The sequence below is a fragment of the Aulostomus chinensis genome, chromosome 24 (genome assembly GCF_037954235.1).
Source record: "Aulostomus chinensis isolate RoL2024-O1b breed Wild chromosome 24, RoL_Achi_v1.0, whole genome shotgun sequence".
NCBI lineage: Eukaryota > Metazoa > Chordata > Actinopteri > Syngnathiformes > Aulostomidae > Aulostomus > Aulostomus chinensis.
This window is the reverse complement of record NC_141343.1, coordinates 7,827,700-7,853,508: the sequence shown is the minus strand read 5'-3', so window position 1 is coordinate 7,853,508 and position 25,809 is coordinate 7,827,700. Positions and strand designations below refer to the sequence as shown.

At 41.4% G+C, this 25,809-nt stretch overlaps 3 protein-coding genes across 5 annotated transcripts in view; 1 reads left to right on the top strand and 2 right to left on the bottom strand.

Annotated features, from left to right (window-relative positions):
• LOC147238625 (glucosidase 2 subunit beta-like) overlaps window positions 1-196 on the bottom strand; it is a 152,902-nt gene extending 152,706 nt beyond the window's left edge. For both annotated transcript variants that reach the window (XM_086198087.1, XM_086198088.1), the window contains exon 1: window positions 2-196. In XM_086198087.1, coding sequence (XP_086054213.1) covers window positions 2-86 — 85 coding nt within the window. In that variant the 5' untranslated portion in view covers window positions 87-196. The remainder of the gene's footprint in view (window position 1) is intronic.
• Window positions 1-25,809, top strand: part of LOC147238623 (fatty acid-binding protein, intestinal-like) — a 183,087-nt gene that overhangs the window by 149,033 nt on the left and 8,245 nt on the right. The gene's annotated exons all lie outside the window — the stretch shown is intronic.
• Window positions 1,133-7,117, bottom strand: LOC147238624 (doublesex- and mab-3-related transcription factor A1-like). 2 transcript variants are annotated; one of them, XM_086197559.1, is made up of 3 exons: window positions 7,103-7,117; window positions 2,532-3,009; window positions 1,133-2,056 (listed from the first exon to the last, which is right to left on the bottom strand). In XM_086197559.1, exons 2-3 carry the CDS (start codon window positions 3,004-3,006, stop codon window positions 1,290-1,292), a joined length of 1,242 nt encoding a protein of 413 aa, XP_086053685.1. In that variant the 5' UTR covers window positions 3,007-3,009; window positions 7,103-7,117; the 3' UTR covers window positions 1,133-1,289. The 2 variants fall into 2 exon arrangements, with proteins under 2 accessions (XP_086053685.1, XP_086053684.1); XM_086197558.1 differs by lacking the exon at window positions 7,103-7,117 and adding an exon at window positions 5,832-6,061 and having other exon boundaries at window positions 1,134-2,056.

Here is a 25,809-nt window from a genome sequence, read left to right as displayed (position 1 = left end):
CAGGACGAAGATATTCCTCGTAACTTCCGAGACTCTACGACCCCCCACCAGAATACAGCGGCGACAGTCACGTCCCACAGCAGCATTGTCAACTTTCACCCCCTCGACAGTCGGGGAAGGGACCGAAAAAAAAAATACTTAAATGTGTTTCAACCTCATGATATTCCTCCCCCCCCCATACAAAAAAATTCAAACCCGACACGTCTGGACTTCCTGAAACATACGGTCACGTGTCATATGGGATAGCTCCTATTGGTTCATCTGGGATTCTTTCGTCCAATCTCGTGGGAGGATGATCTCTGACGTCGAGACAGCGATATTAACGTGTTTATTTAGCCTAAATTTCACATCCACAAATACAAATTATATAAGTTTCGTCCACTATTCGAATATTTCAAGTTTGAATTTGAGAAATAGGTGAATTTGAGAAATACTCATTTTATTCACCCTGCGTACCAGTAAGATGTGTTATGACAGCTATGTTACAAAGTTTCCTCACATTAGTTAGATATTTATTGCCCATCTCCTTGTAGTCACTGTAACAGTACAAATGTATACAAGAATATGCAGATTCATCCTGAGCACAGACGCTTCTATTTGTTTCATAACGCATCTTTGTTGTATTATGCATTCTGCTTTGTGTCTACTGATGACACGTTGCTACTGCAGTAACACTTGAAGGTGGAGCCAAACCCGCTACATTACTTCTGCCTCGATATGAAGTGTAGTACTGATATCCTCAGTAGTAGCCGTAATCGTAGTCCTAGTAATGGGAAAGGCGGGACAGAAAAATGCAGTCCTCGTCAGAAGATCGTCTTTACGTCTCGTACCGTGACTCCTTACCTTGAAATGGCAGGTGGTCTTTCAACTTAGCTCCTCGTTTCAGGTTTGGAGGAGCTAAATATTGCGTCTAGAATGAGAACGTATGTGGCACAGACACTCCCTCTCCTGTCAGAGGGTGAGAATGTTCCCGTTAGAATCGGGCTAATTTTACACCCTGAACCTAAAGGCGATAACATTTTAGAAGAGGTGCAATTGATATCAAAATTATATGAATTGTATGTTCGTTTGTGTTTTGTATGAGCATAGAGGAGGATTCGTACGACAATCTGGTTATTTATTTCTGCAGTATAGAGTCAAAACAGGAGCATATTTTAATATCTTTATTAACATTTTTTTTAATATAAAAATATACACACAAAAAATAAACACCTCTGAAAATGAACTTGTCAGTTGAAAAGTCCACGCCTGAACCGGGAAAAGAGGCACTCAGTTGTGAGGAAATTATGTCATTTGTCATTGTTGAGTCGTGTGTACAGCGATTCTTTGCTCTGGAGGTAGGACAGATCTCTGATCATGCCTGGGAATGAGTACGAGTCCAGGGGAGGACGCAGTGGGAATACTGGCATCAGTCCGGATGTCATGTATGGGGACATAAAACTCGCCATGCCTCCATTTGCAGAGGAATAGGCAAGTCGTAAGGGGCTGACACCGAGACGGGGGCTCAGCCCATAAAGACCGTCTCCCCCTGCGGCTGTTGGTGGCATGTGGAGTGGGGAGAAGGCAGACTTGCTCCCCAGAGCCCCCAGCGCTCCAGGCAAACCCAGAGAAGGCCTGAGAGCATTTGGGTGATGATAGAGAGACGTGTCAGAGTCGCTGTCCTTGGAGGTCAGCACCAGCTCGATGGATTTGACGATGTCCCCTTTGCACGTCCTCACCATAGACTCCAGGGTTTCCCGCCTCTGATGGGGAAAGATCTTGGCCATGATGTCAGTGGGGTCCCGTTCCACACTTGGGTAGTCCTTGTGTTTCTCAGACTCACTCCCAGACTCTGGATCTGAAGAGGAAAGGGACCTCTGCGGGCTTTCTGTGTGGTCTGAGCGCTGGTCAAACCCCGGGGACGGACTGGCGCTGTCTCCGTGGGATAAACTAGTGTTGTCCTTACTGGGAGACACGTCCTTCTTGTCATGCAAAGAGGACAGTCTGGCGGTGTGGGGCGCAAAGAGGGGTCGACTCACGAATCCGTGACTGAAGTTGTACTTGCTGAGTTTGTCATCTGAAATGGAGTTGTTGTTTTTTTTTAGTTAGTAAATTTAAGTAAGTGAAGTAAAGTTAATATAAGTTCCTTGTAGATTTCTGACCTAGTTTTGGTCTTTCGGTCACAAATTAAGCACAGGAGTTTCTCCTTCAATGAAGATATTTTGAGGCCACAAGATAGAACTTTGTCCCTCCATTCAATGAAGTTACTTCATATTTCTGAACACACAACTTGTGACCACACGTTAATGACACTGAGGAACTAAGTTGTACCCTCTAAATAACTACATTATGGAAACAAGTGAGGCCTTCTGGCCTCAAAAAAAAGTACTAATGAAGGAACAAGTAATATTTTATAGTCTCAAATATTTGCTTTCCTCTCTATGTCAAAAGTAGTTCTCAATGTTTTTAGCCAAGTTACATGAATATGAAGTCCAATAATAATAAAAAAATAAATCATAAAACATCAACAAATATATTTCACTGCAACTCACCATCTTTTGGGGTCTCTGCTCTGAAAACATCAAAACCAGGAGAAGTGCTGTTGCCGGAAGCTGCAGGGATCCCGGGGCCTACGGGTGACCCCTGTGGGATCCCCGCATCTCCTCCTATCCCTGTCCCCGGGTAAAGGAGCCGCAGCTCCCGGGCTTCGCTCTCCTCCTGCGCCTGCTGCCTCCTCAGCGCCACCTGCGCGGCCATGACCCGCTGTCTCTCCGCTATCAGGGTGCACTTTGCGCACACGCAGTCTCTCCAGCGGCAGAAGCGCTTGTGGCCTTTAAGCGCGGAGACGACGCCGTGGTTGCGGCATCTGGCGCACTTTGGAGTGCGGGGGTATCCTCTCTCCAGCGCTGGGTTACAAGCCCGGAGGAAGAGAGGCGGGGGGCGTAGGAGGGAAGGGGGCATCTGTAAGCCACCGAGAGAGTTGGCGGTGTGCCCGGTCAGGCCGAGCGGTCTGATCCTGCCATCCATTGCCTGGAGGAATGCAAATCAACTCCTGTGACTACTGAAGTGGTCTGAGTCCCTACAGCCGCTGCAGCAGCGCCCTTTAAGCGTCTCCTCTCCAGGTGGTTTGACATGAAACACTACACCCTGGTCACACCCCTCTCTGCTCCAGCCTCTCATTTAACACCCGACCATCATGTCTCTTTGCATCATGCATTGAGTGAGTTAATGTGATGAACTTAGCCAAATGTTGTCTTGGTTAAATTTAATTTAAAAAGAAAGAAAAGAAAAGAAAAATCACATTTAATGATTTGGTTCACTATATTTAGATGTACCAATAAGGTGACAGGAAGTCAGTGTTGTTGCCTCAGGTAAGCTTGTCACAATGACCCCCTTGGTCTACCCTACCGAGCAATGAATATTCACCATTAGGATGGTTTTAACACAACAATGGCGCCAACTCGTCACAAAAGCAACACGTATTTATCTACCTGGTAATTCTGTTGAACAAATTGACAATAAGTCCCATCTGTCAACAAAAACCCAGAGAGATCTGTGGGTAACTAATCACACCTTGTCACATGTTTCTTTCATTTTTCTCCATTCAAACAAGATCCGGTTACAAGCAGCAGATTGGCTCAGTGTTGTTGTGCTAATGTGGCAAACGCGAGGGCAGTCGCTAATGAAATTAATAATTTAGACTGTAGCTAATTGTGCCAACATGCATATACTCTCTCAAAGTGCTTCTTATAAGGAAATACTTCATTTAAAAAACAGTTTTGCCTTACAATAACTAACAAATATGTCTTGAACACCGAAAGATGTTTTGCCTTCCAGCAGTTACTTCTTTATGATTGCGGAATGCATAAAAAAAAAACGTTAGCTCTGTTTAGCTAATCGTGACTAACTGCTAAAAGGAGCTACAACAATAAAACTACCCACAAACATTCAATTGCAAACTCTCAATTGAATCCTTCAATATAATCTACATCTCCATAAACAAACCATATGATGAGAAAGCCACAGACACTTTTATTTGAGTTCAAAATGAAACAAAGCTAAAGCTACATTTGGTTAGGCGCTATTGTTAATGAACGCAGAAGAGGAGAGGTTTTATTGAGTTTGTTTTATAGTTTGGTTCTCTTAGGATAAAGTCAGATGAAGGCGATATGGATTAAACTCAACAATAACCATTAGTATGAATAAATGGTCAATTTGAGACAGTTTTGCTGTTGTTGTTGTTTTTTTGTTTGTTTGTTTGTTTTTGTTTTTTGTTAGCCACAGCTGTTGTTAGCCATCAGTTGCCCTTAGCTTCAAATTAATACGTGGCTAGCACTTTCTGTATCCTTGAGTCACAAAGAAGTGATGCAGGAGGGAAAAGATGTCTCTCTTTTTTTTTTTTTTTTTTTAGCTCTAAACACCCATTTGTGATTAGAATAAATAAAATCCACTTTTCAAGACACTTATTTGTGATTATGAAAAGTAAAGCACACTGTTTGGGTGGAGTACCTCTTCAATAAATGACAAGCCGATGTGTGTACCAGTCCAAAGCGCGCAGAGACAGAAAACATCCAACCCTATATCACAACTTTAATTGTGAGTTCAGTCAAATACGGATCAAAATTGTGACTAACATGTTAATAAAGATAGTATCCTCAATGATTAATTGTCTGTAGATGTAAGTTTGCAGATCCTCCCTGTAGGTCCTCCAGACACCCTTTGAATAATGGATGTGGGTTTAAGAAGCAGTGGATGAAATCACTCAACCCCCTTGTGGCGTTTTACAGAGATAATGACCCCCCGAAGGGCATTTTGTCAGGAAGGGCCGCTACAACACACGCAAGAAAATCGGCTTATTATGTAATCCACAATAATTTGAGGAAGTCACAACTATTACTAACTATTAATATTAAAACCTGAAGAGAGATAGCTGAGAGCAAACTTGGAGTATTTTCAGCTGTTCTCCGCATGGATGCCCGCTCCATCAGTCTGATGAATCTTATCAGAATGTCTGCCCTGAAGGTTTGGGGGCTAAAATATGCGCACCTGCACATTTACAATCAAACATATAGACAGTTGTGCATGTGTTGAAGTTAACGAAATCATCTAGATAATCACTGGCACAGGGAGAGCCTTTGAGCCAGGCCAGAGGTTCTACAGTATGAGCCTGGGCAGATCCAGCTGTGCAGGGCACTGCGGACATGAAGATAATCTGGAATGCATCCCCAAACACAGTACGCTAACAACATAAATAAATGCCAGTGGGGTTTTTTTTGGATGCACATGCAGCTTTTATCATGTCATCCACTGTGAAATGGAATTTGAGGTTTGCGGCTGACAAGTTTATCCAGGTACGTTCAACTGCAGGTGGTAGGCAGTTTATACGGACCAGCATAGGAAAAGCGGGCACAAACAGTTGGCGCGATTACAGTTGGATGTAATAAAATGTTATAGGCTTTTTGTTTTTATTTAGTTATTTTCTTTTGCAGTATCTGAACAACATGAGTTCGGCGCTAAAATATTCATACGAAATATGAAAGACGTGAAAATGCCAAAAAAAGATGTATCCTACAGCATACAGAAACAATATCTGGTGCTGATTTGGAGTCCCTGGGTAACTTCAAATGGAAACTTTTTTTTTTTTAAAGAAAAAAGCATGAATTTTGCAGTGTATGAAAATTTAAGTTTGCCCTAAAAATATTTATACAAAATATAATGAGCAATGGGCGGTGCAGTGTTTCGCACTGTGGCCTCACAGCAAGAAGGTTCTGGGAAGCCATTCTGCACTTCAATAAACATATAAAATATACAATAGTTTAGTGAAAAGGTGAGACAATGGGAGGTTTACTCACTCTCTCCTCTGTTAGCTGGACAGTTTGCGTCACAGTTTTAGCCCCAAGGTCAAATGTGTCATACTACTAGTTGGTAATAATCAAAAATAAGGAACAACTATGCACACCACTATTATCTTTCCATCTGAACTTTTAGTCCAGTTCAAAAAGAAGTGCAATCTGTTTAAAAAAAAAACAAAAAAAAACCTCAACCCTTACTCCAAACACTGAGCAGAACCGAGGGATTACGAAGGATAAGTGCAGTTAGAGTAGATAAGGCTAGACAGTGTCTTAATTGTGTTCTTAACAGATCTGCCCGTGTCAGATATGGTGTTTCATCACAGCCATGTGCCTCCCAGGACAGGGCTTTATCAGTCCAGCTCCTTATCTGAAGCAAGGTGGCTGCTAATCTACTCACAAATCTGGCAAAACCTGATTATGTCTCCTGCTGTCAGAGTGATGGAGAAAGATTAAGAAAGGAGGGCAGAGAGGAGGAGACACTGATCACAAAATCAGGGGATAATTTTCTTTTTTTTAGGTTATTTAAGTAAAGTGGCGCAATGGGTTTTTGGTTAAATGCCTGAAAAGAAGGTCAAAGGTTTACACAAGCTTAAAAAAAGTTGGAATGTTTTGTTCTTTGGCCTAAAAGTGCCCTCAGTAGATATCACTTGTGACTTCTGAAGCATTCATATGACGATATCCTCGAAACAACAGCTTGCTAACACATGGCCAAACAAGACTACAAAAATTGCGCTAACATCAGAAGAAGTGTAAATGTAGCTGTGATGAAGCTGAAGTCAGCTAGCCGGGAGAGTTTGTGGATAGCATAACGTTAGCTTTGTGCTGTCAAGGGTTGCAGTCACGCATCAAACATCGTAAAAGTGGTGTTCGTTTAAGATTATCTTGCCGGAAAAAGAAAAACAACAACAACAACCTGTAAATCTAAAAAAACTTTTGCTAGCCGCAGAATTCAGTTGCAGCAACAACTGAAAGTTCAATGTAATAATGCCGTCGTCTTTTGTTTGAGGGAACCCATGGTGATGCTAACTTCTGCGTTGGCCAACTAAAATACCTTTGGTTCATGTGCTGTAGCAGCATGTTCTCTAATTCACAATAGATTAAATTATTGTTGCCGACTGCATTGCAGTGCGGAGAGCTATCACGTGTCATGCTTTGACATGGCAAACTTAAGCCCCTTAAGTTTCAAGATTGTAGCATTGTTTTTCTTTTTGCAGAATAAGGCTCTCAAATTACAACTAATTCCCGTCTTTCAGCATACAAAGGGTTTTGACCTTTATGTGCGTCCTCCCTCATCAGTCGCTTCACATCCTTGTCACTGAAACAGCCTCCACTTGAGTCATCGCTGAAGGAAAAACATAATAAAGCACAGTATAAAATATATATATATATTTTTTGAAAATTAAATAAAACGGAGTCAACTGATTTGAGATCCACTGATGTGGACTCAAACGGAGGCGACGGGAGTCACACCCTCGCACAATTTTATCTGAATATGAAACTACTGACTTTAAGGTCAACAAATTCTCCATATAATAAAATCTTTGAGATGACGAGTAAGAATCCCTTTAGTGATTCATGGAGCCTTAAAGTTAAATTTGTTGTTCGGTATTCCCATTTGTAGACTTTGGGTAGACTTATTTTCCTAGACGTCCAAAAAATAAAAATGAATGAATATAATATAATGCCGAGTTGTACATCGAACTTAGCTCACCTGAACGAATATTAGGTGGTCAGAGTTCGCTAAAAGTTAGCTAAAAGAAAAAACTAGCTTGCCTACAAATGCTACTTCCTACTTGCTGTAAATCTGTAATTTATATAACTGCGAAAGAAGATATTTTCCATCCCCCCTCTACATTTTGCAGCAGATACTTTAGACTAGAAGAGTTTAACAGTTGCTACCAATCAAATAAGTTTATCATTCTTATGCTAAATCAACACGAGTCGGTGATAAGCTGAACTAAATTGTAAGCTAGAAAAATAGCTAGCCAAACAGTGTGAACCCCCCCCCCCCATTTCTCTCTGGACTGTTTTAAATCTCAACAAAAACTTAAAAATAAATCGAGATATCATGAGAAGTGAAATACTTCTTCAGCGATTAACTTTATTTAGCATCATGATGCTAAATAGTGTTTCAAGGTTTTGCATGCTGGGAGACATGCTTGCAGAGCATTGCAGTTTGTCTAGGCCAGATGTTACTTACCAAAAAAAAGATTTCTAAATATTCATGTGTGTTCGGCTTATAATAATGCAGTGTTTATGTTCAAAATAATTCGCAACGGCTTTCAGAAAAATGAAATGAAATGAAAAAAATCTAGTCTGAAAAGAAGGTGAACAGAAATGTTTCATCCAAGACTTTGTGAAGTTCCCAAGTGGTTTTTAGTCCATGACCTGGCATCTCATTTCATGATCCGTGAAGTCAGAGGAAGCATCCACAAGATACTCGTACACACACCTGTGCATTTGAATACATGGAACAATAGATGTTCCGTAGTCTCCCATTGGACTCCATATTTCTCTATCTTCCTCCATCTTCTTGTCCCCTATTCAATATTCTTGTGTTTACCCTCTCTCCCCTCCTCTCACACCTTTATTGGTGGTCCAAATCTGGTAGGTATCCATCAGGGCCCCTCACTTAGCCTGTCAATGCCTCAGTGCCACTGAACAATGGTGAGCCAAAGACAGATTGGCTCATGTGCGCTGGATGTGAACGTGTGTGAGTGTGGGTGGGTGGGTTGTGTGCTCACCCACTTGTTTTAATCATGCATATTACGTCTTAATCAACACGGTGTATCTAGAAAGGAAATGCAGGTTCACTTTTACACGCTGAGCGTTTTGTTATGTGCTAATGAGTGTGTGTGTGTGTGTGTGTGTGTGTGTGTGAGCGTTTTGTTATGTGCATGTGGTTAGGGAACATTAGTACCTGGAAAGGTTCTGGTCAGATGCCAATGAATGCAACCTTCACTGTCTAAACAGGTTAAGCTGAGAGTTTGCCCGTTGTGCACTTACACTGTGGACACGCTCTCTGTTTGTTTCCTGTCAGAGAGGCTTCTTTAGTTAAGGATACACTTACAATGAGAGCTTTGCTGCTCAACAATGCATAACTTTGTGGCAGATGAGCACAACCCTGGGAGAGATCTGCAGAATCAGGTTTCTGAGTGTGTGTTTTGTTTTGTTTTTCACGAAAAATGCGACAGAGGTAATGAATGTTTTCATGACAGGTTCAACGTGGGAAAGAGTCCTCTGTTCCCAATACGAACACTGTAAAATCTCCCCGTGCATTCAGTGAGGGTTAATGCATCAGTGAGAAACAGTTCTCAATCATGCTGATCACTACAGATTGGTTAGAAAAACTTGAGAGAGAGAAAAAGTACGGCAATACAAAAGAATGACTAAACACACACTCTCTTGAGCTCTTTCCAGAGCCCTGGAGGAGCTGCGGGGAGGTGTCGAGTGGCAAATAGAAACTTATTTTCGAGCTTAAAAATTTGTAGCCACAAGATATAGCGACAGAAATGTTGTCGTTTCGAGGCCACGAGACATAAATCCATCGGCCAAGTGAAGGAATTTTTGATCCCAATACATAACTTGTGACTTGATGAGAAATAAGATTTCGTAAAAAAATAATGTAAACGGTTAGATACGTAAAGGTACTTTACAATGTAGTGCCAATCACCTGTATACACTACCGCTGGGACGGTGGAGGCTGCCATGCAAAGCCCAACTCATCGGGGGGGAATTAGGGATTCAGTGTCTTGCTCAAGGACACTTCAACAAGGTTAACAGGGGAAGTGAGGATCGAACCAGCGACCGCTTTGGTTGTTGGACAGCTGCTCTCTCTCTCTCCGAGCCACAACGTTGAGGAAACAAATTGTATCTTTCGGCATCAAAATAACTAAAATGCAGGAGCAAATTATACTTCATGGCCTCAATATCAGTGAAGCGAGGGAACAAGCTGGGTCTCGTGGCCTCACGATCCGTAAAATGAGAGAACAAGTTAAACCTGATGGCCTCAAACTAACTAAAGAGAGGGAACAAGTTGTTTCTCGTGGCTTCAAATAAGTCGTTCCACGCCCACGATGTGGTCTTAACTTCTTGTTCTTTCTGGTATATAAACAGGCAACAATCAGACCTCCAGAGCGTTGTTTACTTGAGAATCAGGTTAAAGGATCTGTTGTTCCCCGACTGGCAAAGGTTTCTGGTGCACTTCTATTTGCCAAAGAGATTTCCTCCAGCTGTGGTGGGCTTCAAATATCTTTAAAATGAGATCAAGAGGCTTTAAAAAAAAAATCCTCTCTGTGTGCCAAATCTGATGTAAGCTGCTGAAGATGTTCGAAAATGGAAAGTGGCGGACTATTTTGCTGCAGCGGAGAAGTTCAGTAAGTTCGTCCGCCTCATTAAGCAGCCACACATGTACAGGCTACGTGCTAAATGTGCCAACGTCCCGCTCATCGTCTGTGTTGCACTGCCAGGCGAAGGTGAAACAATCTTAAACATGTTGAGATTGCACTAACTGCATTCAACGTGCAGGAGACCGGAGGAGGAGGTGGTGACGCATAAAAAGGAGTTGCGTGCTATCAGATGGACAAAGAGCGGGAGACATCAGCGCTGTACATCTCTGTCAGGGTGTTATGGGAAAATATTTGAGGCTTTCAGTAACAGACAATAACAGCTTCGACATTGTTAAACATTGTCTCTGATAGCAACTGGCATCTACAAACAAATCTGATACGAGTTGCTTCTGAGATTAGAGGGAACATGAAACCCTCAGGAAAGAGGAAGTGTTTAGGAGGGCAGGTTGTAAGCACGGTAATATATCAGTAATTCTCTGAAGTATATACTTTACGGGTTTTAATTGTATGTAAAATATCACAATATGTAGTTTTTCGTTAAGACTTACAAAGAAGCAGCCAACCTGAAAAACGTTGTCGCTTTCAAACGTTGCAACGCCGAACTTCCTGGCCCAGTTGTTGTTTTTTTTGTTTTGTTTTGGTTTTTTTAACCTGTCACGATTGTGACGTTTCATGTGAACTTTTCCCTCAAAAGAAACCAATGAATCGTGATAAATCCGTTACAGCTGGACAGGAACGTCACAATACCGTCGCCACTTCTGCCTCAAGTGCGTCATTTCACCCGCCTGCTGTTTATGGTTGTGTTCGCGCAGAACGTGACCTGGCTTGACACAAAAACAGGGTATGTTGCTACAAAGGAAAATAGTTTGAAAAGTCACGGTTCAAAACAAAAATTAGCAGCGGCTCAAATCAAATAAAATGTGACGTACGTAAGCTCATGAACGAAATCTTCCAAGGTGCTCTGAGGGATTTTTTTTTTTTGGCCACTTGGTGGCAGTGGAATTCAGCAGCGACATCTAATAATCTTTAAAGTCGAGAAGTAAATACTTGCTTATTGAGGCAGTAAGCACATACGTCGGCGTGATGTTTTGGCAGTGGGCTGTATTGTTACTCATAAGCCAAAATTTTCCCTTGAAATGATTCGACACCAATGGGACGTACCAGCTCCAAATGCTCCAGTGAGTGGTGCATGCTAACACTGAGCGACGCGAACGCTTCCCTGACGATGTCATGACACTGAGTGAAAAGTCAAATTTAGAGTAAATGCATTTCTTAACAAATATGCCGTTAAACACAAAGAACATGGGCCAGAAACGAGCAGATGAATGAAAAAGAAAAGACCCTTGAACGAACTGCCGTATTTTCATATCCCGTCCAAAATTTTAGACATCCTAACTGAATAATGCACAGCTCACTTCCCCTCCTCGCCGGAGGAAGGCTCTTAAATGTTTAACATCTTAAATCACACCAGTTTTACCACACTTGCTTTACAATTACAATGTGATTTCACTTCCTAACAACCATGATTCTTGACTAAAATCCCAACAGAAGTCGCAGCTATTTTTGATGCCTTTTTCAATAAATTTCACATCGGACATCTGTTATTCATTTATTGTATTCATAAGTCTTCATATTAATGTTCAAAAGTCACTCGTGAATCATAACTGGGGTTTTTCAAAGTTACGGCGGTGCACTATGTGACTTTTTTTTCTCTCTATCAACCTAACAATCCTCTTGATGTTTCGCCTCAAGCGTGAGGCTCGAGTAAAGGTGACGCTGTGCATTTGAAGTTAGATTTGTTTCCTTTCAAATTAGTGTACTTGGCACCCAAGCAGAGCAACATGCAACTACACAAGACTGACACCTGGACACGGTTCAAAGCCAGCAGGGAACCACAGCCAGTCAAGTACAGAGACAGAGGAACTGATAACAATACACACTGCAGTCTATTCAGAACTACGGACTGCAAAATGCTGGCTGCATGCAGATTAAACTATGATAAAGCACACACACACACACACACACACACACACACACACAAAAACCCTCTACAAAATAAAGTGCTGACCACAGGTGTGAACAAAGCACTATTTTCAAAAACATTTCCAAATGAGGGAACCTTTTTTGGAAACTTTTTTTTTTTTTTTTTTTTGAAGATTTTATTCTCCATCAACAAAACCTGACATAAATGGGATGTTTTATCAGTTTAGATGTTGTATAATTGTACAACTGAAGTCCCAAAGTCAGTGCGGGCTTTAGATTCTAAGAACATGAACCCGAAGTTCACAGGCTTCGGTGGATTTATCTGATCATGACGCCTTGAACAGCAGTTTATCATTTCCAACATTCAGATTCTGACTAAGATCCTCTCTGGGAAGCTTTTGAGAGTGTGAGAAAGTCCGTCTTATTTTGAAGTTACAACTATTTACAGACTTAATAAAGCCTTGATAAAACTGGATCATCACGACTGTGAATAAAAACAGATTTAGACAGTTCAAAGTACACAAACAAGCCCGGGTTAGTGTGCGTGGACGAGCGCGGTCACAACGATCAGAAACGCTGTATTACGAGAGGTCAAGTTGAAGTTGTCTGGAATCTTCAGCGTAATGGAAAAGGTTTTTTTTTCTAAGCTCTTTTATGTTTAAGGTTGTTGTGTATCAGCGGAAAAAATGTCTATGTGCCAAATTTGGATTTAATTTGCTGAGATTATAACATAGTTTTGGGTGAATCTGCAAAAAGAATTCTTCACTTCTTCTTCATTTGTTCATACTTGCAATTCATCTTGAAATCTTTAACTTCGACTCAATCGTGTGACTGTTCCTGTCACTGTAACTTCCTCTTTGAATGCATATGTTTAAAAAAAAAAGAAGAAAAAAGCCTGAGTGGCTCACAGCAGAGCGTCCCTCTGGTATGGCGTCCATTTTCGAAGGGTCATTGCCGTGCCTCTACAGGACAGCGAATTTGGCATCGCCTTAGAAAATTAGCTGGATATTCTAAACGCAGTCCCATAGGTGTAGCCAAGGTGAAAGTTGAGAGCTGCTAGTCCAGGATTTGTGACACACGCTGGAATTCTGAGCTACGGCTAACTAGAAATGCAATGAATAGTCTAACCTTCTGATTAGTCGCGATTAATCTCAAGACGTTGTTGTGATTGACTTGGGTACAATTTTTTAATCGATAGATCATCTAGTTTTTACTTGAGTCCTACCTTTATTTGGAAAGAATTATTTTATATAATGTAAACATTGAGGGCGTGTTTCCACTGGCTCACTTCAGCTCGGGGCCGGGTCGGCCCCGACATGGTACCAACGGTAACCATTTTGGTCCCTGCTACACTGGGGTTCCATGCGAGCCAAGCGAGGACTAAAATGTGACGTAAACACATAGCGGGGCACTGATTGGGTAACTTACCCGCTTACGTCATCTACTTCGTATCATCTTAGCCTCGGCTTGGTGAAGTCTTTTATTCTTTTCTTGGTTGTTCTGTTTCGCCGCTTGAAGCCTTGCCCGTCTGTCGTCCCTCACTTTTAGTTGAAGCAAAAACCACAGACCGAGCAACAGGCATAACGCTGCCTCCATTGTTGTTGTTGCTGTGTCGCACACAAATTATGTCGGGGAACTCTCGGCCGGTGAGTCCACCCACACAGTGCTCGTGGAGTCGTACCGAGCCGAGCCAAAGTGAGCCAGTGGAAACGCGCCCTTCGTCCCGAGTAAAAGTTGAATGTAACTTCAAAGTTATTTTAAGGCAACTTACAGCAATATTTTGAGGGTCTGGGTAGTAAGAGGCAATATTTCTCTCACATCAACAAAGCGATTCCGTGGTATACGTTCACCATCCAACCTCCTCTGAACTTTTACAGTACAAGAGAGTAAAAATATCCGGGAAGATATCAGCTTTGATGTTTCCTGTAAAAAGTCATTGGTAAATCTACTTGTCAGAAAATGAATGTTAGAAAACAAGGTTGTTACCAGTAACTAAAACCTCCTCAGGAATTTTCCTTGACAGAGGATCAGAGCACGGCCAGATGTGGTGTCTAATTTAGGGATCAAGCGCTAATGAGAGGACCAGAAAACAACCTGCTGGTGAGAACGAGCGGGACAACCCCACAGACGAGGCGAATAAGGAAAGGATACAAAGGACAGCTTAGAGGACCTCTGATGTCACCTCACAACCAGCCGAGTGGCCCATTGAAACCAAAGTGCCTCTGCTGTGTGGCTTTTGTGTTATTGTCGTCAAACCAGTACCTCTCTTACAATAACGAGTCCTTTTACCTGTGATTATGGTGCCCTTTATTTTAGTTTCTTTTTATTTATTTTTTTTTTACAAGTGTTTGTTTTTGCAGGCTTCATTGACGACGACGACGACGATGTGTTTTAACAGAAGTGAAAAGGGAGCTGTTTCAAACCATCGCAACCACGCGGTTACAGTTGGGCATACAAGTTCATTCTTACCAAATGAGGGGCAACATTTTTGAGGGTTGAAAAAAAAAAAAGTATCCAACATCAAATTACTTTCCAGAGCCGATTGTTGGAAATGTATTCTGTTTGATCATTTAAACGATCAAACGTCAGCTTTTGATACACTTTTTGTAAGAATCAAGCCTCCTAAGCTTGTCACTTCACACGTTTCCCCTTTTCCTGAATATCAGCAATTTGTTCATCTGGAAATTTGACAAATTTGTCTTCCCCTCCCTCCAATCATGCTTTGATCCTCTCAGGTAGGCAGGGGGTGCAGGGGTCCCCAAAAAGGATGGCTGCCCCCTGACAAGAGAATTGTTTTTACCCCAGCTGTGATTCCGCGTGCAACATCTAATCCCAAATACTATTTTGTCAAACCAATGCCTGGACTTTGTCTTATTAAAGCCTGCCAGGTCTCCTAAGGCAAGCAGGGGTCTTAAACCCCCCTGATGAGGGGAGGCACGCTGAGGCTGCCCCCTCGCAACAAAACAACACACCACTCCACAGCAGCATGACACTTCCTCGACTGGCAAATGAGATGAAAGCTTTTAAACCATGAAAATAGCGGTTCCAAAAAGCTTCTGAAGCCCTGCTAGCACAGGGGGAGAAAGAGAAAAGAAAAGATGGGGCTGTTCACCGCCAACAAAAGCTGAACACAACAGGGAACGACATCAAAGTGTGATTTTTGCCGGGGACGAAAAACACCTACTTATCAGAAAGAGGCCTACCGAGAAAAACGCAGGTGAATTTTCAGGTAATCGCGCATTCTATGGATAGGCGCTACAGTTTAATTGTGTCCAACTTTGAGTCGCTAATACCCTTCACACTCGAGGCCCCCAAGTCACGACAGCTGTTTACTTTGTTCCACTTGGAATTATTGGAATAGCTTTTTAGTAAAACGGTTTTGTTTCTGGATAAATTTACCGACGGAGCCCTCCGAACATTCGCTATTTTCTAGGACGGAGGGAGAGGGAGGAATACTCTGAGAAAAAAAAGTTGAAATGTGGTGAAAAATGTTGAAAGGTCAAGAATAATGTCAAAAGTAAGGAGCTGAACTTGTCATCATGCACTTCGAGGGGGAAGGTCGCGCTAATTCCGAGGACGAGGGCCTTTTCTTTTTCTCTCATTGCGAATTTGGAGAGTAAAGATGGAATTCTGAGAATTAACTTGACATTTTCAGATTGAAGATTTGGAGATGAAATAGAACAGCGTATATGACTGCCTGTAGAAAAGGACCTTAGTCCGAACAAGTGAAACCGTACTTCAGAATCGCCTTCCTAAACTGATGAACCAGGTGTAGCTGTCAGTCGCTCCCCTTGCCGTCCTCCCAGCATGGACAGGAGTTGACTGTATTCTCAACAAATTGCTTTTATTCTCAACATTTCCCCTTTTTTCTCTCAACATTTTCACTCTTTTCTCGAAGTGAATGATAAAAAAAAACAAAAAACCTTTTTCTCCTTTTCTCCCCTCGTCCCTGGTTTGCGACTGACATGTATGGAACACCAAGTCAGTGACGACAGTTCTCCGGAAACCAATGCAGGGTAAAACATCTCGTTTTGCAGTTTTAAATAAATATATTAATTCACATCCCTCTGTTTTGAAGACATCGACTTCCAAAAATCCTTCTGCACTTGAGGCGAAATTCAGCTTTAAGTTTAAAGTCTGCAAAGAAAACGACTGTGTTGCAGCATCAACGATTCGACTGAGAACAAACGGACGCTGGCTGGTTTTTGTTTTTTTTAAACCACTCACACAAAGGTGGACTTGTGCAACACGATCGCATTTTTAGTTTCAGTAAAACTGCAGGGACAGAGCCCAGGTTTAATAGGGTGTGAAATTCCTTAACAAGAGCTCTTTTGTGGCACCTTGCGGAAACAGTTCCTCTTCAAGACAACGTGTCTTTGACAGTTCGGATGAAAAAAGGGCAAAACTCAAAGTCAGTAAAGTGACAAGACAAACACACCAACATAAACATGAAAACCTATGTACTTGTCTGGTAATTATTATTGACAACAACAACAACGGAAACCTCATAACAACTCATCACACTTTTTTTTTTTGGTAAAAGTAAAGTAATACAATGTTTAAAAGTATGACAAATCCAAAAGCGTACATTTCAAAGATAAGATTATCGTCTTAAAAACAAGCCCCCTTATCACACCAACTCAGGGGTTCTGTCTTTTATTGTTTTTGGAGATTTGTTTTTTTTTTTCCATTTTTGTACAAGAAATCAGACCCCAAAAAAAATCATGACAGGACCCCCCCCCCCCCTTTTTTTTATATCAGAATTGGACACGAAAGAGTCTGCTAGCTCACACAGTTTTTGTAAATAGTACAGAAAAAAGCAAGCACATTCCTTCAAAACTGACTTTGAAAAACCAAGAAAAGCAATAAAAACAATTTCAGGCAGATATGAAACGAATACATCTCGGCATGTATTCCTCTGTGATAAATAGACAGAACCGAAAAAGAAAAGAAAAATAGAGACTCGACATTTTCAGTCAAAGCATAAGATTAATAACCTTAATTAACTGCCATGATTCTAATATAGAACATTGCTGTAAAGGGTACAGGATTATGAGAACTTTTCCACTTTTGCTTGGCAAAAATGTATTTGTTCCACTATTATTTTTTTAACAACTATTTTTCTCTTTGAGTAGATTTTGATTGATATCAAAATGCATATTTGGTTGTTTTTTGGTTCTTTTTTTTTGACACCTCACTTTACCTTCAGTACAATTTTGCATTCTTAGCCCAAGAATTCACTTAAACTATTAAAACCGATAAATTCCAGCGTGGCATGTTCATGATCTCACTGTGAAATCCAAGCATTTTTTGGGAATTAAATTGCCTTCGGGGTAATCAGATTTTGCCATGCACATGAATGTTTATTAAATGGGCTGCAGCGAAGTGTGGGAGTCAGGATGCAGTACATTCCCCGGTGTAAGTAGCCTATAGGCGTGTCCGTAGAGGCACGCTACAACAACAATAAATCTAATCTCAATGAGACATCCCTGTTTACCTAAACACGGTTTAGCATGTCATGAGAGCTAAATTTGTAGTCCCACGTGAAAGACGCACCGCAGTACAGTTCCGAGCCTTCAGGGCCGTAACTGCCATCCATCTCAATATTTGCGATGTCGTGGCTTGGCGTGCAAATGGTGCCATGTAATTTATAGTTAGCAGGAGTCACGTGCTGAAAAGATTCCCATCTCTTGAATAATTTATAACTGTGAGGCTAATGATTGCAGATGAAACTTGTAGGAGTGTGTGAGTAATTGTGTAAGTAGATTCTTCAGCACAATAATAACCGGATCTCCCCCTCCCCCCCCCCCCCCACCCTTTTCTTTTGCATATCAAAGCTGGAGTCGACTCATGCAAGTTTTATCGGAAACATGAGAAAGTTATTTTGTCTTTCTCTTTTTTTCTTACCAAGTTTTAATGAATACGCTCAAATCCCAGCGTGCCTGTATTCCTTCCACCTGACCGTGCTTCTGTGTTTGCTGTCACTGACTATATAAATATATATACACACATATATATGTGTATGTATACATATATAGAGTGTTCGAGCGTGTGTGTGTGTGTGTGTGTTGGTCCGTACACCCATTCAAGTGCTCTATTTTCTAGGTGATTGACTCTGAAAACCTCACGTCATAATCCTCGAATGTTTCCCCTGTGTTTGAGGAAGGGTCTGCATTGTGCAGCCGCGGGGGCTCCTGCCCGGTTGTGTGTGTCTCATGCTGGGTATTAAGAGTGGTGGGAGGAGCGGGGTCTTAACAGGTGGAGAGATACCTCAGGAGAACTACATCCCACGACAACGTTTCCTTCGCCTAATTGTCATTTAACCTTTAATAATCAAAAACAATGGCAGCTCCAACGCTATTTGGGCAACCTGACCTCGGAAAAATATGTGGCATTGTTTGATATTCTTCACAATGAGAAAACAAGCTTTTTACCATGTATTTATCACTTAAATACACTTTTATACACTTGGTTAAAAAGGGTTAAATTTGTGATAGGTGACGCTTTAAGTGGAACATAAACTTGTCAACAGATACAACGGAAGCCTTTGGACCTTCAAGTTTGCGACGAGGCTGATTTTTGGAATGGTTTTATCCAAAAATTTGTTGTTATACACTACAATTTTATTTATTTATTTTTTTGGTCCAAAATTAGCCATTAGGTTCTGTAAAACAATAAGGACCTCCTTGAATCTGACATCTATTATGGACCAAAGACTTTATTACGAGAGGTACCAAGTAGGGAGAAGGAGGAAGAACATATTTGTTCATATTGTCGGCCTGTTGTCACTTCGGTTTACGGTGTGAAAGCTAACGTCGTACACAGCCCGAATATCCGTCTCCTGCCACAAACCCGCACCCTTACCTGCTTCCTGATGTGAACTCCCTCAGTGGCAATGACGGCAACAGCCTGTCGCGTCGCGTCGCTAGTGAATTTTTTGAATTGTCCGCCTGGAAAAGTGAACATTCGCATTGCTTTTGTGGTGCTGCTACATCATTTTTCTATGCAGTTTGATGTCAAGAAGTCGTGGTCATGTTGCTGATAAACAGTGAAGTGTTTCAGGTATTTAATTTAAACCCATTTTTTTGTCTCCGTTTTCCATCTGCGACGGGTCAACTTTTCTCTTCAGGCTGTTTATCACTTTGTCTCGTTAGCATGAAGGCATGATGCCATACGGTATAAACGGCAACAAGATTTGCTATGCTTTTAAATCCACTTCAGAATATCCGACAAAGCTTTTCTATTAGTCTTGAATCAAAGTGTTTGATTTCTAGCACCCATCCAAATGAATTCGCAGCCTTAATGAGCTTGCCTCGCCTCTTCATCTTCGCGGAAATGAGCGATGCCACGAGCAATGACAGCGATTCCATCATGCCTCGTTGCGATTAGCTGCAGATAAGGACCACCACCCACACAGGTAATTATTTGGATTTCTGCGAGCAGGTGGTGATGGAAGAAGGAGAGTCGTGATCAGACTCCAGAGTATCTCTAGATAAACATCAGGGGCTCTGAGACACACCGACACCAGCCCCTGCAACACTCACCGGGAGCCCCCACGCCAACCAGGCGGTCGTTACACGCAGCATGTTGTACAAAATATAGGACAGCTATAAGTGCCGAGTGGCTGGCGGAGATTCTGTACTCTTGCTGTGGTTTATGATGTGTACCGGCGCAGAAATGAAACGCTTCTCTCTAATGGGACATACGGCTTTGATGGGAGCAAAGGTGAACATTTGAGCTGCAATAAGTAGAGGGACATGTAAAGAGAAGCAGGATTCAACACGTGTAGTTTTAGAACTGAAAGCACAGGAGTGAACATTCGTTAAAAAAACCAACAAAAAAACCCCCCCACCATATTAGCCACAACTCTTCTGTGGTTTGACTTGTTTTTTGTTTGGGAGCCAAGTACACTTTTTTTTATTGGTCACCTTGTATTGCAGAAAGATGTAAATGTGACATCAATATGTTTTAGGTGATAAATGTGCTTTGCATATCTAGGATACACACAGCAACATGAGCATCTATCATGCCATTAAATTCTCCGCTATGTTTACTAGCTCGTGGCTACTTTCCTCAAGTATTTGTTTTTGGCAAAATACCAGCAAAGACTTGTTAAATTATACGTTTTGGATACACGTAGCAAGATTAGCATCTGTCTATTAAACCATTCAGTTTGTCACTATATGTCTACTTGTCGCTTCGGTTATTGAATTGATTGCTTTTTGAAACAATTGCGAAATCCCACGTGCAATCCACATAGCAAGATTAGCTTATATCTTTTAACCCTCTTAATTCTCTGTGGTGTCTTGTAACAGGTGGCTAACTCACCCGCTGTTGTTTGCGTTTTGGCAACCTGCTGTCAAATACAGCAAGATTATTTGTCTCCTGTGTTTACTAGTCGGGTGGCTAATTTTATTCCTTGTTTTGACAACAGGCTAACCAATGTTTGCTAAATTACACATCGACTATACCAGTAGCAAGATTAGTTTATGTCCATTAAGACATTAAGGTTGTTGCTATACTAGCTAGGGGCTAACGTTCTCTGTTGTTTGCTTCTTGCAGCCTTCTAGCAAGGAGATGTTTAATTACCGATCAACAATACAAAAATTACAATAAATGTACCACAAAATTTGCCACTATGTTGACTATCTGGTGGCTAACTTTCACTGTTGTTAGCTTTTGGCAGCATTCTAGCACAGAGTTGTTTAACTAGACATCTACCATAGCAAACCAAATTTAGCATAAATCTAATAAATTGTAGGCTACATGTGTACTCTCCATGAAGCAAGATTAGCATATCTGTCTATTAAGACATTAAGGTTGTTGCTAAACTAGCAAGGGGCTAACATTCTCTGTCGTTTTCTTTTGGCAGCCTCCTAGCAAGGAGTTGTTTAATTACAGATTGACAATACACATACAAAAAATTAGGATACATTTACCACAAAATTTGCCACTATGTTGACTATCTGGTGGCTAACTTTCACTGTTGTTAGCTTTTGGCAGCATTTTAGCACAGAGTTGTTCAACTAGCCATCGACCATACCAAACCAAATTTAGCATAAATCGAATAAATTGTAGGCTACATGTGTACTCTCCATGTAGCAAGATTAGCATCTGTCTATTCAGCCTCTAAATTTTCTATGTGTACCTAAAACCTGTGGCTAACTTTCTCTTGTGTTTGATTTTGGCAACATGCCAGCAAATAAACAGAAACAAAAAGACAAAGAGTGAACTTTCAAACCAAAAAAGAGTTGATGAGATGTAGGGATGAGGAGCAAAGTCTTTGTCAGTTTATTTGACAAGATACGTCTATGAGAGAATACAATACATAAAATATAGAATGGGTAAAAAAAAAAAAGATTTAAAGCAAGGTCGTCTGCATTTTAACTCATATAATATTGTTGTTTTTGAAAATGATTTACCTTTAAATCAGGGTTTTGAAAGAATGTACTTGTACTTTGAAACAAATTTCACATCAATTAATTTCTTAATTTGAAATGTTGAAGTTTTAATTTGCCCCTAGATTTTTTTTTTTCATCAGAAAATTTGAATATTAATAACGATGCCGACCAACCACCGTCCTCAATGTTGAGTCCAGCTGCTCAAAGAATTGTGGCTCTGGCATGCTGGCCAACGTTGCACACTTACGTGACAAATCCATCTCCACCTTAATCAAACCATCTCCTCTCTCACTCTCACTGCCTGTTGCTGCCTTTGTATGGAGGTTTCGAGTCATCGCAGATAAAGAACATTTTCACGCTGTTAATCAGATTGTTCAGACGATCTGCTCCCCTGCAACATGCACAATTTGGCATGGTGTTTTCCTATGAGACATTCACCTCAGATCTAATCCACTTTAGCTCTTGAACACAGGACTGATGGGACCTGGCATGTAGCTGTGGATAAACTACAACCACTGTATGATGCAATGTTGGGGATCAAGGGAATACGGTGGCAAATTAAACTTGATTTTGCAAACAAAAATTGACCGTATGGGGTTAGCGCACCTTGCTCTTTACCTTTAAACATGACTGCAGTTTATGAATAGTTAATAAATGATAAACCACATAAATGATGAGCAGTTGGCTCCCACACTTTAAAGGATGCAAACTGAATTACTTATTCATGTTTAATCAACCAGCTCCAAATGTTGGTCTACTTTCTCAAAAGTGTACTTTGTCAAAAGTTTAAAAGACGTTTTTCAGATCCATGGAGGAAAATATGAAAATATATTAAGGTCATGTCAACAACAGATCTTATTTCAATAACTGGACTGAAAACCTACTCAATTTCTCACTGAAGTTGAGACGGAAGAAATGAACAGTATAACTGGGTTTTACCACCCATTCCTGTGGACACAGTAGTTTGATAGCCTAGGCATCAAATACGCTAACTATGCTAGCACACATGGAAATTCAAAAGTTGGTCATGGCTACACACCTAATTTGAGGAAGAACCAGGTCAAACACAAAATATATTTAAAAGCTGAAGAGTATACCATGTTTGATAACCTGAAAATATCAAATAGGTGAATGCTAGCTAAAGCAGCTGCAGTAAGCATTAGCTGAGCGTCAAGAAATGGAAGCATATCAAGAAAGCTAGGTATGAAAAAAGTCCTGTTGCTGCAGAATTCATCATATACTGCTGCAATACCTCACCTGTAACATGATAGCATTAGCAGCTACAGCTAGCATTTACCGCATGTCTGAATCTTGAAAATAAATTACAGTTTGTTACTCTCGAAACGAAAAGTCTCCAAACCACGGTGTTCAGTGTCCCATGAACTGATTCCAATACAACAACGCGTAACAATCAACAAGAATGCAGCTGTCACTGGAGCTAGCGTTAGCCGCACGTCGGAAAATTGAAAACATTGGATAATTTTGCTGTTATCAGACAGCAAAGTCGCAATCATTACCATTGTCTGCAAAATGTTGTGTTATTAGCACTTGAATTGGTTCAAATGTGAAAGATACCCAACCTTTAACATGATAGCATTAGCAGCTACAGCTAACACTAGCGGCACCTCTGGATATCGAAACATTTGGACACTTATTATGAAGAAAAGCTCGCAAGAATTCATGAATTGGTAGAAATACTGGATTCCACATCGTGGGACCACTGATATCTGTTCAAATGTAAACGATAGCCAGCCCTTCAATGTGACGTCAGATACTCACGACAGAAAGCTTGTAGCGTCACAATTATTTGAAAAACCAATTACCTGAATAAAAATGTTAAAATAGTATAAAAACTATGAATCAACAAAAAAAACAAAACAAAAAAACCCAGCACAAACGCAAATTAGAAAAGCAGAAAAGGAGAAGAGGATAGCTTCAATTACCCAGGGATGTTTGAAAATGACTCCTTCAGGGCACCAGTTCTCCATCTTGCCTGCAGTCATTAATTAGATCTAATCAACGCCGCAGGGAAAAGTTACTGTCAAGACTAATTAGCCAAAATGGAGCTTCTGTAATGGAAAACAAATGAACAACAACGGCCTGCTTCGTGCTTTATGGCTCATTTCGGTCTCAGCGGGAGAGATTTTTTGGAGCGTTCAGAATTATATTAGCACTTGATTAGTGGTTTGGGTTTTTTTTTTTTGCTTTTTAAGTGGAACACACTTGGTTATGAAATGATACTGAAGAGTCCGGGAAGTCATTTTTGTTTCATAGCAGGTGACACACGAACATTCGCACCTCTGCGTTAAGTTTTCCCTCCAACGCCCGGTGCTCAGAGGTCATGAGAAATGTTGAGTTAATCCTTTCTCCATCCCCACTCTACTCCTGAGAGTCAAGGCAGCGAGTGTAAAAAAAAAAAAGGAACCTTTGTTTCTCCCACAACACTGCGAACAAAAGAGATTGAGAAAAGAGTATACACACTCACACACACACACACACCACCTGCAATTAAGAGCTTAGAGGTCGTCCCCTCAGTACAAAACCTTCAGTGACCGAGGAGAGGAGAGGAAACGTCAAGATTAGGTGGGAAGTCCTACGAGGGTGTTAGAGAGGTGTGAGAACGTCGGTCACAGAATATTACATGCAGGAAGCAGGAGGACAGTCACCTTATACCCTGAGTACTGTAATTGTGGAGGATTTGATAACTATTGACGACAACTGCGCACTTTTAACGACTCGCGTTTGTGCGCCACAGTCACACAATCGTGAAGGAGCCTTTGTTTGTTTCGCCCCATATGTTGGATTGAGGACATCTGCTGAGGCAGAGGAGGGCGTCGATGTTGTCATGAGAAACTGGATTCACGAGGGCGTACCGGGCTCGTCGCTCTCCAAAACTGAGAGAGCCGCCGCTGCCGAACTTCAGTGAAAATGCCAACTTCATTAAAAAGAAAATTGGGTCAAACGCGCAGAGTGCGAATTAAAAATCAAGAGAAGAAGACGAGGTGATTGTAATTAACGTCTCTTCAATCAAGCAGGAGTGTGGGAAGTAGAGCTTCATGTTTCATGTTTACCGCAGAACTCCAAGGAGTTCTTGGAGTACAAGAGTACTTCTACTACACAAAGGAAACGGTACTGAGTGGGGACGCATTTCAACTGGATGCGATTTCATTTTTAACTTGTGGACGCTTGTAGGCTTCTGTTCCATTCAACAGCAGCAAAACCTCAAAATAAACCACCTCATGCATCTGGTACACCACAGTGCAAATAAACTTAATCTAAGATTATTGTGATTAACATGATGTCGGATTAAATTAAACCAACATGTAGTTCTGATTTATGTTTGAGAATGACTAAATACTGCACTCCAAAATATATTTGTTGTTGTTTTTTCTGTTTTTGTGATGGAAATAAAGTATTTTTTTCAGAAATGGCACCAGATCTTTAAAAAAAAAACAAATAAAACAAACACAATAAAACACACAAACAAATAACCCCAAACAAATAACTTTCTTCATTGTTTTCAAATCAACGTGGTGCACAGTCGTAGCACCGACGTCACTGATAAAACAACGGCGTCTCCCACGTCAAGGATGAATTGCCACGTTTCCCAACTTCTTGCAGCAAAGCCGACGACTTTTTGCGAAATTAAGAACGCGACTTTTGAGAAAATGTCAGGCTGATTTCGCGTTTATTACTGCGACCAAATAACATATCAGTTTGAGCTGGTATAACTTCCGTTTGCGGTCTGGTGGATATCCGCCGTTTTCCTGCCTCCCGTGCCGTGAGTCCCTGCTTCTGGTCCTGTTTTGTCCTCTCAAACATAGAGTGGATCTGCATCTCGATATTCTCATTTATTTTTCAGGAAATATGATTTTATGGCAACATAGTGAACTCTGAGAGCGCATGTGTGCGGAGGCTTTAGCTGTGGTGTGTTCAGGGGCCTGCTTTAGTTGTGGTGCTGCGTGGCGCCTGCTCCCGGATCATTGACAAATCCACAGTGGATCCATGCTGGTAGTCCCCCGGAGCAGTCGAGGTCCTGTGGTGGGTGGCAGCACCCGTCCCAGTAGAGGCTGTAGGATGTAGGCGAAGCCAGGCGTGTAATCCCTCTCTCAGCGTTGGAACGCACCGTTGACACAGGAAAATAAATATTACTGAACCTACAGAATAGGGGCAATGGGGGGGGGGGTGGGGCGGCGGCAAGAGGAGAGCTACAATTAAGATGAGACTTAAAGTTCTTACACAAGT